General features: G+C 40.6%; 1 protein-coding gene across 5 annotated transcripts in view; it reads left to right on the top strand.

The window, feature by feature from the left end:
• RYR2 (ryanodine receptor 2) overlaps window positions 1–14,407 on the top strand; it is an 894,209-nt gene that overhangs the window by 840,740 nt on the left and 39,062 nt on the right. For all 5 annotated transcript variants that reach the window (XM_073241246.1, XM_073241245.1, XM_073241243.1 and 2 more), the window contains 5 exons: window positions 1,289–1,417; window positions 6,904–7,008; window positions 9,367–9,448; window positions 11,428–12,725; window positions 13,547–13,614. In XM_073241246.1, coding sequence (XP_073097347.1) covers window positions 1,289–1,417; window positions 6,904–7,008; window positions 9,367–9,448; window positions 11,428–12,725; window positions 13,547–13,614 — 1,682 coding nt within the window. The remainder of the gene's footprint in view (window positions 1–1,288; window positions 1,418–6,903; window positions 7,009–9,366; window positions 9,449–11,427; window positions 12,726–13,546; window positions 13,615–14,407) is intronic.

Raw genomic sequence — 14,407 nt, 5'->3', positions numbered from 1 at the left:
AGCATTTTTTGAGATATTTAGTCTTTCACCAAGTCTTAAGGTGAAACTGCCCCCATTGTATTTGCCTCTGATCCTAACCTGCTTTGCTCATTACTTTCTTTCTGTGAGTGGGAATTATTTTTCCCTACATTTTTTTTTACCTTAATAGCATTTTAAAATCATTTCATTTTGTAAGGCACATGTTTTGCTCCTTCTTACTATTGATACATAAATGGGGAAGAGTATTAGAAACATTCATAGGAATGGAAAAGAAAAATTTTCAAACCACTTACCATATACTTAAATTTAATAGCCTAAGGTTATCTTTTTCAGCTGTCCTAATGTTTGAATTAATTTAAAAATTCATTTTAACACCCCATTACTTCAAAATCTCCCTGATACTATAGTAATCTTTTTCATGTTAGTAAAACTGAGTCTGAAGGTGCAGGCCTCCTAAGGAATGAGAGTCCCATTCAACTTTCATTTCTCTCATTTTATTTAAAAGAGAAGCCAGGTAGAGTGTTTTTAACATCTGCATGTTACAACTTTCAGGTTCTCCCTTTAATCATTTGAGTGTGTGAACTTTTTTCTTAAAGTTTAATGGGGAAAGAAGTCCATCTTTGAAGCAAATACATCAAGAAGGATTGCTGAAAACACATTTGTGATTTTTAAAATAATGTCTCAAAACTCAAATGTAGTTTACATGCTAGACTAAATTGTGTTACTCCTTTAGCCAACTAAAATTCCTTCAACAATAAGTTATTGGTGAAAACATCCTGTTTGGAAAGATTGATCTTATTTAGATGTTTGTTTACAGTTGTTGCCTGTATTTGTGGTCCAACCAGTTTCTTCAGGAAACTTAGAAAAGCAAGGAACATTGTGGAGTTCTCACTAAGGAAGTATTACTGGCTTTGTTAGAGAAAAAGGAGACCAAAATGTCTGTAACCCCCAAACTACCCAGGATTTGTGTAATTTCTGTGTTCCCATCGTAAACATCCAACTTTGCTAAATGTATATACCTTAATCTTATGAATCATTATGTCTGTGAAGCTCAAGGTCATCTGAGATAGTCATTTTTAAAGCTAAGTTTTCTATTTCTTTACTTCTCTCCAGTTGTTGTTTATATCTAAGGAGGAGGTTGCCATGTTGTGCATTTAAGGTAATCATTGAGAATAATATTTACTTCACAGAACTTTTTGTTGGCTTCCAAATCTGCTGTTTAAAATGATTTCCTATTACAGAATCCAAAACTGGACAGGTCAGTGATAACTTCAGAATGTGTCTTATTCCTGTCATGTCTCCTTTCCAGGAATCAATTAGCGATTTCTATTGGTATTACTCTGGGAAAGATGTTATTGATGAACAAGGACAACGGAATTTCTCCAAAGCAATTCAAGTAGCAAAACAAGTCTTTAACACTGTTACAGAGTATATTCAAGTAAGCATTTAAACATTTCTGCTATTCAAAGAAAAACATTTAAAAAAGACTCAACTGGTCAGCATTGAATTCCATGGAAAATGCAGTATGCCTAAAGTACTTCCTGTCATCATCCACATTTCCTATTGACTCTTTCCAGAGATTCGTAGCCAATGACTACAATTAAAATATTAGGTTGAGACATGAATTTATACAGAATGAACTGACTTTACTATTTTGAAAATTGAAATATCATTAACTCCTTTGAAGCATGAACCATAATGTAGAGTTCTATATCTCCAGGGTCTGGCATACATATTAAGGAACAAGTATTCAGAAAGGAAGTGAGGAAACGAAATGACGGAACATTAAACTGCTCTTTATGGTGTTCTATAGAAATGAGGAAGAAGTTTAATAAAACCTTTATAAAAATGAGGACAGTATTTAAAAATCTCATTTTAGTATATGTGTGTGTGTGTGTGTGTGTGTGTATATATATATATATATATATGCACATATTATATAATTATATAATTATAGGATAATTTATAATATGGAAAAGTTACAAACACCATAACTAATATGCCATTTTTTACATTGGTTTGTTTTGTATTCTCACAGGCAAAACCTCTAGTCTTAACTTGAAAATTTTTATGAGATTTTTATAAAAGTCTTTTTTGTTAAACAAGCAAAACTTTGCTATTTCCTGGAAATACAGTCAGTCATCTTTTCTATCTGTCTTCTGTCTCCTTGGTCAGTACTACTCTGAATCAGTCAGTCACTATGTTTGAATGCTGTGTGCTAAGGATAAAAGATGAGGATGAAACTTACACTTCACTTTGTTAGGCCAAATATAACCTTGTTGGGGGAAAAAGTTAAGTAAAAAGAACAGATTGTGTCCCAGAGCCCAGCATAGCTACAGGGGGTTGTAGAATGACTATTGGAGTGATGGAGAAAATGTGGTCACATGAAGCTGGCCAGGGGTGTGTGCTGCAGAGTAGGAGGTAACCCCTTACCTTCTCCAGGCACTGTACTCCCCCCTCTGTATTCCTGCCTGGAAGGATCTCAGTTGTACTTACCTTCTCCCTGGGTGGAGAAGAGGGTCCTTTAATTCAGTATTTCAAAATGGAAAAAAGCTACACTTGATAATTCTAATAACTTTTCTGTCCATCAAAAGCAACATTTTAACTCAGTTTCAGTCCACCCATGTTCCTATTTATTTATCTTCATTGGCTCCATTATTGCCTTAATATGCATATCTGTATGGAGAAAGATATTGGTACAATGTTTGGTGTGAGATATCTTTCTCTAAGACTCAGTGAGCTGGGGTGAGGCAGAGAGAGGGTGCAAAGATTGCATCCACCAGCCTCTGTTCCCTTAGAGCAGCTCTAAGGGGCCCCAAAGGTGTGCCAGACTGTTGCTTGGCAATCCAATCCTGGGAAATCTCCCTGTGTGCTTGGTGAGACCTCAACCCAGGAGAGGGTTCTTGAGTCTGATTAAGAAAGAATTCACGAGTTCAGTTGGACAATATCCATCATATCATAGATAAATTTTCACAAATGCCTAGGGTGCCTAACTGGTTTTCTTGGTTTCACTGGAGATGACTGGTGATTATAGGTCTGCTTTGGTTATGTAACTGTATTCCTATTATGTTAATGTGTGTGCGCAATTTAATTAGTAGTTTAAAACCTATACATGCTTAAGTTACTCTATAAGATGATAGGTCAAAGAAATAATCAATCTTCCCATGTTTACTTCCGTCTGCTACTTATATAGCTTTTCTTTTTCCTTCCTAATTACAACCCTTAAATAGAATTCGTGCCTCATATCGAATTTACCAAGTATCATAATTCTTCCAAGTGGTAAAGATACCTCGAGACAAATGCTGGGCATAGAAGCCACAGGGCATAAATCTGCAAAGAAGTAAAAAGCTAACCTTTTCAAACAATATTGCTTCTCTCTCACTTACCAACTTTACATTTCCCCGTATGGCCCCAGAAGATGACTGGTTAGCCAGAGACGGTAAGATTCCTCAAGGGAGGAACAACCTAAGACAGGCACAGTTGCAGGGGGGCCATCAGGTGAGAAATTGGGGATCAACAGAGGCAAGGCTTAGAACCTCACCGCCCCCCTGTTTTGAGAGAAATCTTCTGCAGCTGTGGATGTTTTATTGCCCTTGTCTAGCTTGGATTAACACTTAGTCTACAGGCACACACCTGATCATCTACATTTGCTCTCTTACAACACTATGTTTTCTACCTTTATCTTGCATCTACCTACCACTTCAACATTTTATTAAAAATAATAATAATAATAATAATAATAATAATAATAATAAGGGAGAAATGTAGGATTCACATATAAATCAAGTATAAAAATCAAACGAATATTCATATTTGACCTGATTGTTTATAGTTCATAATGCGTGATCAAAACCGAAAGTTTCTGTGATGACTGCTCTTGTACTGTTCACCATGTAAGAACTTATTCACTATGTAAGAATTTGTTCACCATGTAAGAACTTGTTCGCTATGCTTCAGAAGATTGGAGACTGATGAGAATTAGGCTTGGGATGGATTAATGATTGTGCATTGAGCATTGAGTCCCCTATACAGAATTTTATTGTTGTTAACAACCATTTGATCAATAAATATGAGAGATGCCCTTTCAAAAAAAAAAAAGAAAGAAAGAATTCATGAACAGATTGGACAAGTGTAGTTAAGGAAGGAATTTATTAAAACTAGAGCAGTAATGAATAGCAGCTGCCTTAAAGGCAGCAGAGAGCAAGGAAGAGCAGAGAAAGGAAAGGGAAGCTCATTGAACTGCTCAGCATTGGGCAAATCCCTTGCCAACTCCTAAAGCCCCCACATCTTCACACACCTGGCATCCAGTGTCTGCTTGGATCTGTACAGTGTGGGGACTAAGCTCCTGCCACCCCAGGATTTGGGGGAGCCACAGAGCACTGGATGGAGTGAGATTATGTTCTGAGAACTTCCCAAAGGCAAAGAAAGGAGACTTTTGGTCAGGTTGCTAAAGAGCATGATTGTATAGCTGCAGTTCTGTCTGGGTCACCCAGGCAATGGGAATTTGCAAGCTCAAATCAGAGCTTTCAGTAGCTCCTCCCTGCTTATCTGAAGCAGAACAGAGACTGAGTGAAGACTTGTGCTTAAGTCTGTAAAGTAGAATGAAAAAGCAAAGTGACAAAGACAGCCCTGGAAGAGCGCAGGGGCAAAAACATGGTAGGTAGATCGAGTGGTGGGAAGGCTTTATTTAAAGAGTGCGCATTCAAGAAAGGGGAGTGTGGGCAGTTCCAGGGAGGAGGCACACTTAAAAAGCTGGGGATTTTGTCTTTTAAGGATTTTCAAAAATGGGATAAAGGGCCAGGGGGGCGTAGGTTTGTCATGTAGTCTCAGCTGTCTATCTCCAGTGAGAGACACTCTGTCATTCTCCATAATCAGTTCTCCAGATAATTCTGCAAGATAAAAAAAAAAAGGGAATTTATTGATCCAGTTCCTCTCCAAGATACTGGTTTTCCTCAAGCACTGGGATCTTATCAGTCAAGACTGCTTTCCTTGCTTTAAAATAGGTTGTTAGCTGATTACCAAGGAATATGTTAGGAACCTTGCTTTTAACTTAAGATGGAGTCTGTCCTGTTCTTACTACGCTATTTATATCTCAGCTTTTGAAAAATTAATCATGATGCTTGTCCCATGTCTCTGCCCTATCTCGAGACTAGAAGCCTGGCCCTCAGGCCAAAACCCCTGGACAAGCAGATAAGCCTCTTTCTCAGAGTGACGGGGCATGTGTTTCAGTCTCTCTGTGCAGTGTCCTGGGAGTCACAAACAGTGGGGCACAGGTGTGCAGAAGCTCCTCGGTGGGAGAGCTCAGCAGAGGAGGAGAGAGCGTGCGACTGTGTCCTCTGGCTGGAGTAAAGCAGAGGGGAGTGCAAAGATAGCATCCTCTGAGGAAAGGGGGGACGGGGAAGGAAAAGGAAATAAAAGAAAAAAAGAATGAAGAAAAAGAAAAAAGGAAAAAGAAAGGGCCCACCAGGTTTAGTAGGAAAGAGGGAGTATGAAGATTTGTGCCTACAGACTGGAGCATAAAGATGGCCACGCGGGAAGGATGGAGAACAGAGCGGGTGCTTTAGCAAGGCCGGGGGAGAACAGGGAGATGGGGTGGTGGAGAACAGGAGGATGGTGGATGTACAGAGGGAAGATGGGGAGTGGGAGAATGGGAAGTTGGGGGCAGAGAGTGACAATGAGGAGAGTATGGGAAGATGGGGGGAGAGTGGGAGGGTGGTGGGAGGAGCTAGAGGATGGTGGGGTTGGGGGTTGGAGGGCAGTATGAAGGTGATGGGCAATGGGGGACTGGGGGGACGGGGTGGAGGGTGGGAGGATGGGGACAGGACAATGCGGGAGAGCAGATCGATGGCAGAAGGAGAGCGGCAGAGGGGAGCAGGAAGATGGGGGAGACGGAGGGAGAGTGAGTGGTTGGGAGGCAGAGCAGGACAATGCGGGGCGGGTGGCAAAGCGGAATGGGGAGATGTGGGGAGAGCAGAACGTGGACAGGGAGAGAGGGAGAAGGGAAGAGGGCACGGGGAGACCAGGCAGTGGGGGCTGGGAGTGTGTGTACATACATAGAGAGAGGGAGACATATAGATATAGATATATAGAAGTATAGATTTTTAAAAAAAATAAAATCCCTGTGATTTGTTTTCCTGGTTGGTGTGAGTGTATTTGCAAAACTCAGTGACTGTAGAATCTTCCTTTGGGAAGTAAAAAGAAACTGTCTCCTAAACTGTATGCCTGCTGTAAGGCAGACTCCCTAGTGTCACAAAAAGATCACTTCTAAAGCGTCAGTTAGACAGCAAAGTTAGGCGCCATTTTGCTAATAGGTTCCATAGATTTGGGTTCATAATGTTAATGACCAAGTAATGATCTTTTAAAATGTCAGTGGTTGTGAGATTGGAAAAACAGTTGTACAATTAGAAAGCAAAATGTTGAAGAGGACTGGCTTTCCTCTATAAAAATGGTTTGTCCAGGTTACTGTTTAACAATAAGAAATAATTACTTCTCGTCTAAAATATAATCAGATTCTTTGCACACAGGGTGGTAACTGCTGATGGATTTGACTTAACAGCCAAAACACAACTGGATCTTCTTACCTTGAGCCTCCAAATAGAAACAAAGGCCAGACAAAAATGAAAGAATTCACCATTCTTTTTTATCAGTGTTTCATTATTATCATACATATATGGAACATGAAAACCCTTGAGAAACTGTTTGTGGGATTTATTGTATTAAATATTACAAAGAAGAATGTGGTAATCTCCTCAGGGTACCACACCATTATCTTAGATGTATGGCTCCCATTTGGGGTTCTTTTCAGGTAACATTGGTGATAAAATAAATGAACATTAAGTTAATCTTGTCCCTCCCTAGTTCTGTAAAGCTTATCTTGGCAGTTGAGCCATGGGAATGGTTACTGTGTGTCTGTCTCTGTTCCAGGGGCCCTGCACTGGGAATCAGCAGAGCCTGGCCCACAGCAGGCTATGGGATGCAGTGGTGGGCTTTCTTCATGTGTTTGCCCACATGCAGATGAAGTTGTCTCAGGTAAACTAGTGATTTTCCACTGTCCGGAATGACAAACTGGACATTGTCATGACTGGTAAATTAAACATACTTTCCTTTGTTTGAATATTATCTTTCTCAGATCACTTCTTTGTACCTGTTTTGCTCCACTTTAAAAACAAATTTTTTTAAATAAAGAATTTTATGCAAGCAGAGAATACATGGGAGCCATTACACAAATGTGAGGCGAAAGAAAAGATATTCAGGGATTGAAAATAATGGAGAAATAAAACAGTGTAGTCCCCAAATAGTGTACATACTACAATCCTTAGCCACATTGCTTGATGACTCACTGGCATTTTCCTCCTCCCTCCAGATAATTGAAAAAGGATGTGTAATGCGCTACAAATCGTTTGCTAAAGGAGGAGTTTTCTTGTAGGGTCATAAGCAATCAGCTATCCTCAATAGATGCCATTCACTTCTTACCAGGAAATTTAACTTCATGAAAGTCAAAGAAGAAAATATCTTTAGGGATAAGCACATAAAGAATAAGCAGATTCTCCGCCAATTTTGAATGTTGATTTGGGAGTGCCTAGTGAAAACACCAGCATGTACGTTTCTCACTACTATGTCTGTTTCATTCAAAACTAAGAGATAATGAATAGAACAATTCTTAGTATAAATCTTGAGTAAATGTGTTTCTTTGATGTGGTGAATTTTGATGGCATGTCCTGAGATCTGATGTATCTGTCAGGGCAGGTATATGCCAAGTGTCAGGTGGAGGAAAGAAAGCGAGAAGCCTGCAGCCCAGCCCTGTGCTCTCATTTGGGTGTCCCATGAATATGGGCCAGTGCCTCTCTCCCCTGGGTCTCCACCTGCCACTGGCCTGCAGTAGGAGCATATTGCCGAAGATACACAAAGCCAGACTCTGGTTAAAGTGGTAAAGACAGATTTTAATTAGTAATAACACTGCAGTGAGGAGAGGAATCCAGAAGGGGTTCATTAGAGTCAGGGAAGTGAAGCATCACAAAGGGTTGGTCAGTGTAAAAGCGACTGGGCCAGCTGTGTCCACTAGCTGGCAATTCCGGAAGTTCAGCCCCTACCCGCCCACCAACACTGGGAAGCAGAGGTCCTCTCCTCAGAGCTGGCTGGCACAAACAGGACATTTTTTTGGCAGCCTTGGATTTACTCAGGCAGGCATTCCAAGGGAGGCTGGGGTCATCCTAGGGATGTAGCCTTGAGGTGTAAGAAACTATGTTAATGTTTTATTCAAGTCTTTATAGACCCAAGGTGGAAGCTGGGTTGAGAAGAGGGTTCAGAGTCCAGCTAAGTTTGTTCAAAGAGAGAATCTTTGTCAATATCTGGTTGTTGGTATCTTCAAACAAATAAGGAAGTATGATTCTTTAATCCAATCACTAATGACATTTTAGTAAATAAAGGAAACCAACATGAACCAAACTGATACACTCTCAAGAACATTCTCATTCCGATGTTTTTGCACCGTTTATCAGCATCTGGTGCTACCCAGCAGTAGTTGAGTTTGTAGCCCTAGACAAGGTAACGGCTATTTAGAATGAAAAAAATCTTATCCTTCCAGTAATGTAGAAATTTAGCTTCATATGTAGCAAAATCCAAGTGAATAAAATGCTAACTTGTGTAATTGTTTAAAAGAAGAAAAGTTTAAAATAAAGAGAAAATTTGATGATTCATAAGGTGGTCATATAGACGTAGTAAGTCCATTCTGCATTTCCAGGCACTGACCATAAGCACAGTGACACAACATATCTATGTAAAGTAATTGTTTTTTTTCATGGTGAAAATCCAAAGCAAAAACAAAAGAACCAGAAAATTTTAACCAGAATTACATCAAAGAGCTTAGTAAAACTGGGAAATAGAATACTTGGGCACTAATAGTATAGGTAATATATTGTTAAGCGGATGTATGTAAGGTTAGTTTATCACATGTCACTCTAGACCTGTTTTTTCCAGAGTAAGCTAATGCTTACAAAATATATTGTATCTTTGTGTAAAAAGTTAGAAGAAAAAAATGAGTATGGTTCTTTCACATAAAAGAAAAGAACACCCACCATGCAGAAGCACTTTGGTCTTGCCTGGTAGCCCAGAAACCACCACTGCTTTACTTCCGTGCTCATGTCAGACGTGCTTGTTGATCTTGCAAATACTTTAATAAACATGACTTGGAGTCAACAATAAATGCTCTGTAATGTTGAAGCGTATCTATTTTTAATAAGTTCTACACTTATATCTGACCTACCTTTGGTTCTATAATGCTCTAAAATGTTTACTGTGGCACAGTAAATTTATTGTGAGAATGAGTATGGTGTTACTGCAGCCTCATCTCCTCATATTAACTCAAGTGCAATATGTTAATATTTTCAGGATTCCAGTCAAATTGAGCTATTAAAAGAATTAATGGACCTTCAGAAGGATATGGTTGTCATGCTGCTGTCTATGTTAGAAGGTAGTTTTGGTTTATATTTTCAAGTTCCTATTATTTTTTTTAAGCATCAAAATGTGCTTGTTTATGTGGTTATCATGTTGTGGAGAATAAAGTATCGACACTGAGATGTGATAGATACCTTGGATTTATTGCTGGCTTTATTTCTCTCTCTCAAGTTAATTTTTTTAAAAAATGAGAATTCTGCACTTAGTTTATAGTAACACTTTTCATATCATTGTGATACCCTAGAGAGTATGTTCTCCTGACAGATGGTATATAAAGATTTCATCTGTTTGTTTATAATCAGTAGGGACTACAAGACATTCAACATTTGATATTCAGATCCATTTCAATTGTGTAAATTGCTGCTTTGAGCTGACCTCATTGTTAATCCTATAGGTTCTTAAAGTCTTGCAGAGGAGGGAGAATGCTACCAGGAGGTCATCAGCCCCCAAGGAAGTCATCTTGTCCCCATAATGCTTCTCTCTGTTTTTATTCTCTCTTTTTTTCTTTTAACTTGTTTTTCTTTGCTATTGCATTTGTCTTTCACATCAGGCTAAGAGCTTGGGTTCCAAGATTAGCTACCAGTGTTCACATTATCACTTTCCACTTCAAGCAGTGTGACCCTAAGTTACCTCTCCTCCTCTGTGAAATGGAGATAATGCTAGACTGATGTGAGAATTCAGTGAAATCCTGTGAGTACAACCAAAGCAACTAGAACATATTTGCTATTTTTTTCCTGAAATCCTTCCTAATTTTTTTCTCTCTCTGTTTCTTAGTCTGCCATGTTTTGCATAACTACCCTTGGATTAACTAAGGCAGTAGTGATGCCTTGTACTAGGACTTCCAAGATGCAACATTTACTTAAAACCCTTAGTCTGCAGCCACTTTATGCCCTATGAGCACAAGATCCTTTTACCATGACCTCTATTCTAAATAAAAATGCCAACGATAACCAGGGTAACTGCAGCAACTGCAGCAATGACAACTGAAAACTGATCCCTCATGTGCCAGCTGCTGGTTTAGGCACTTATTTAACCTTCATACCAGGTTTATGTGTTTGAAAGTTTCATTATCACTCTTTTACAGATGAGAAACTGAGGGGCAGAAAGGCTAAGAAATCTGTCCAGGCTGCTCAGCAGGTGGTTGGTGGAGCCTGGATACAAACCCACCAGCATGCTTCAGGAGCCCAAGCTCTTACCTGTGGTGTTTCCTGCCTCATACAGGGACTCAGGAGCCCTCCCTTTGTGCCTCCCTTCTCTGTTGTCTGTGTTCATGTAAGATGGCATGTTCTCCTCCAGGAATAAAAGCATCCTATGACTCTGCAATTTAGGATAATATATAATTTTCACACTAACTCTAAACATTCTGGACCATGAAGAAATTCAGGGAGATACTTTGCACTATAAATAGAAAGAGATCTGTCTAAAGTCTTGGCACTAACCCTCAGTAATCACACTGTAATGGGCACATTAATTTAGCCTCACTAAGTCTCAGTTTCCCCAACAGTAAAATCAGAATTAATAAGTACCTACATTACAGATACAGGAACATTAAATTAGGTTCTGTCTATGAGTAGTAATTTTTCAACTCTAAAGGGCTCTGTAAATGCTCATTTTTATTAATATGAGACTGGATTTCAGTTTCTGGTTTAAGGTGTAAACGTCTGCCCTATTTTCTTCATCCTAAAATATGTTGCTTCTTTGATGCAAAAATCACTTCTTTGATCAGTTTGAGGAGAAAACTGCCAGCCGTTGTTGTACGTGTGCACTATTCTAATTACTTTGTAAATACAGTTTTGCATGTGTTCATGTAATCAGTCACTCTTTTCAGCTAGAGTTTATAAATAATTATCATTTCCTGAGACTTCATGCATTGCAAAATAAATAAGGAGATATCCTTGATTCAGATGCTATGTAAGATCTAAATTACTGTTTTTTTCTGTAGATACAGGTTTTATGAAGTATTCATTGTGAACAAATGCAATTCTTTACCACCAGGTAATGTTGTTAACGGAACCATTGGCAAGCAGATGGTCGATATGCTCGTGGAATCTTCCAACAACGTGGAGATGATTCTCAAGTTTTTTGACATGTTCTTGAAACTAAAGGATTTGACATCTTCAGATACTTTTAAAGAATATGACCCTGATGGCAAGGGAGTCATTTCCAAGAGAGACTTCCATAAAGCCATGGAGAGCCATAAGCACTACACGCAGTCCGAAACCGAGTTCCTTCTGTCCTGCGCAGAGACTGACGAGAACGAAACCCTTGATTATGAAGAGTTTGTCAAACGGTTCCACGAGCCTGCCAAGGACATTGGCTTCAACGTCGCTGTCCTTCTAACAAATCTTTCTGAACACATGCCCAATGATACGCGGCTGCAGACCTTCCTGGAATTAGCAGAGAGTGTGCTGAATTACTTCCAGCCCTTTCTGGGCCGCATTGAGATCATGGGAAGTGCCAAACGCATTGAGAGGGTTTACTTTGAAATCAGTGAGTCCAGCCGAACCCAGTGGGAGAAGCCCCAGGTCAAGGAGTCCAAAAGGCAGTTCATATTCGATGTGGTCAATGAAGGGGGAGAAAAAGAGAAGATGGAACTTTTTGTTAACTTCTGTGAGGACACCATATTTGAGATGCAGCTGGCAGCTCAGATCTCAGAGTCGGACTTGAGCGAGCGGTCAGCAAATAAGGAAGAAAGTGAGAAGGAGAAGCCCGAAGAGCAGGGGCCGAGAATGGGTTTCTTTTCTGTTCTGACGGTTAAGTCGGCCCTGTTTGCTCTCAGGTATAATGTCTTGACCTTGATGCGAATGCTCAGCTTAAAGAGTCTGAAGAAACAGATGAAAAAAATGAAGAAGATGACCGTGAAAGACATGGTGACAGCCTTTTTTTCCTCCTACTGGAGTGTCTTTGTGAACCTCCTGCACTTCGTGGCCAGCGTTTTCAGAGGCTTCTTCCGCATCGTTTGTAGCTTACTGCTGGGAGGAAGCCTAGTAGAAGGTGCAAAAAAGATAAAAGTGGCAGAACTCTTGGCCAACATGCCGGACCCTACACAGGATGAGGTGCGGGGAGATGGAGAGGAAGGGGAAAGGAAAGCCCTGGACAACGCCCTGCCTTCGGAGGACCTGACAGATCTAAAGGACCTGACAGAGGAAAGCGACCTCCTTTCAGACATATTTGGCTTGGATCTGAAGCGAGAAGGAGGACAGTACAAACTTATTCCTCATAATCCTAACGCTGGCCTCAGTGACCTAATGAGCAGCCCAGTCCCGATCCCTGAGGCACAAGAAAAATTCCAGGTAATTCATCTTTTGAGTCACACCTGGATGTCGAGTGGACAGAATCAATGAACTTTACGTCTATTTTCATGCTAATGCTGGAGGGGTGTTAAATATGGGACTGGAATTGCCAAATAAATGGTTTTTTGGTAGACAAAGATAGCCGTTTTAAGATGCTTTGCAAGTTGTTGAACTGTCCTAGAGTGTTGAGGTGTGAGCTCAAGTGCCCACCCCAGTGACATCAGTCGGCTGGGCCATCATTCCATCTGCAGGTGTCTCAGTGTTCACCACGTGTCAGACACCACTGGACATCATGAGGAATTGAAAGAAGTATAAGATGTGGTCACTGCTTTCAAATTGCCTTAAAGAGTTTATTAGAAAGATGAAAGTAACACTCATGAAAAGTCTAGAAAATTATTAATTGTTAGATAGTACAGGGCAGCATCAGTAGAGGTCACATATGTGGAGAAAATGGAAATATTAGGATGGTTTGCAGTAGTTAGATGAGAATTAAGAGGTGGGGCTTACCATGGCTTTGGAGGGTTAGTGAAATTGGAGCAGGTAAATGAGGTAAGGGAGGGTGTTTCTGAAATAAGGAGGGCAAGTGGAAAGGAGCCCAGAAGGTTGGTACCTGCTGCTGGCTGGTACGTCATAGGTAACTGTGGGGAGGAGGGAAATGTTTGGACCTGTAGAATAGCAGGCGTGCGTGGCACTCTCTTCTTCACGTAGGCAAGAGAGTATCTTCAATGGGTTACAGTTTGGGTCATGGTCACTGGGTTCCCTCAGCGCCCTCAAAAGTGATGTGTAATCCTGCTTTGCTTATCCCCATTGACTAATTCAAGGAGCAGAAGGCAAAAGAAGAAGAAAAGGAAGAAAAAGAAGAAAACAAATCGCAACCTGAAAAAGCCGAGTATGTGCTGTTTACATACTTTCCTTTGTGCATTGAGTCTCTCTCCCTTGTTTCCTGTCCCCTCGGGATAAAGAGGAGAATGTTGTGCTACTCAGTAGAATCTGCTAGCTCAGCCCAGAGGGTGTTGCTCTGTGTGCAGGACAGGTGCCCATGCCCACTGGGGCTGCTGGTCCATCCCTCTCCTGGGTGGTGAGGAGTCTCTCTGTGTGATTCTCTCTCAGCACAAACCCCAACAGGGCTTCCATGTAATGCTCTCCAGAGATGACTGGCTGCTGTGCTTCTGTGTTTAAGAGCACAGAGGAAAGAAAGGAAAGAAGGAAAGAAGCATTCTCAGTGCCCTTGCACGGAATCCTTGAGGAGTGGTGTTCCCCAGAGGGCAGTCCCAGGGCCACCTGCATAAACAGCTTAGAGAGTTCGTTGAAACACAGAATCCTGCCCCTCCCCCTATGGAGATCCTAATTTGCCAGGCCTGGTGGGGGCCCAGGAATTTCCATTTGCACCAATGTGCCTGGTGCCACAGGGCACAGCCATAAAAGCAGCGGTAAGAAATAACAAGCTGGGTATGAAGCCCTGGAAGTGTGTAGTTTCCTCATAACACTGGCTTTGTGTTGAAAAGTGACACCTATGTCTTTCCCCAGTTTAAATAGTTTTATATGCACATTTTTAAAAATTGGAGAAATAAAAATCTTAAGTGTTTGCAAGTGCCACTACTCTCACATAGCATTTTCTTTCACCTCTATTCTGTGATTTCTTTGGCCTGTTTTTGTTGCCTGTCCTTTACAGCCATCACTAC

Source organism: Manis javanica, chromosome 7 (genome assembly GCF_040802235.1).
Source record: "Manis javanica isolate MJ-LG chromosome 7, MJ_LKY, whole genome shotgun sequence".
Taxonomy (NCBI): domain Eukaryota; kingdom Metazoa; phylum Chordata; class Mammalia; order Pholidota; family Manidae; genus Manis; species Manis javanica.
This window is presented reverse-complemented; position numbering and strand designations above follow the sequence as displayed.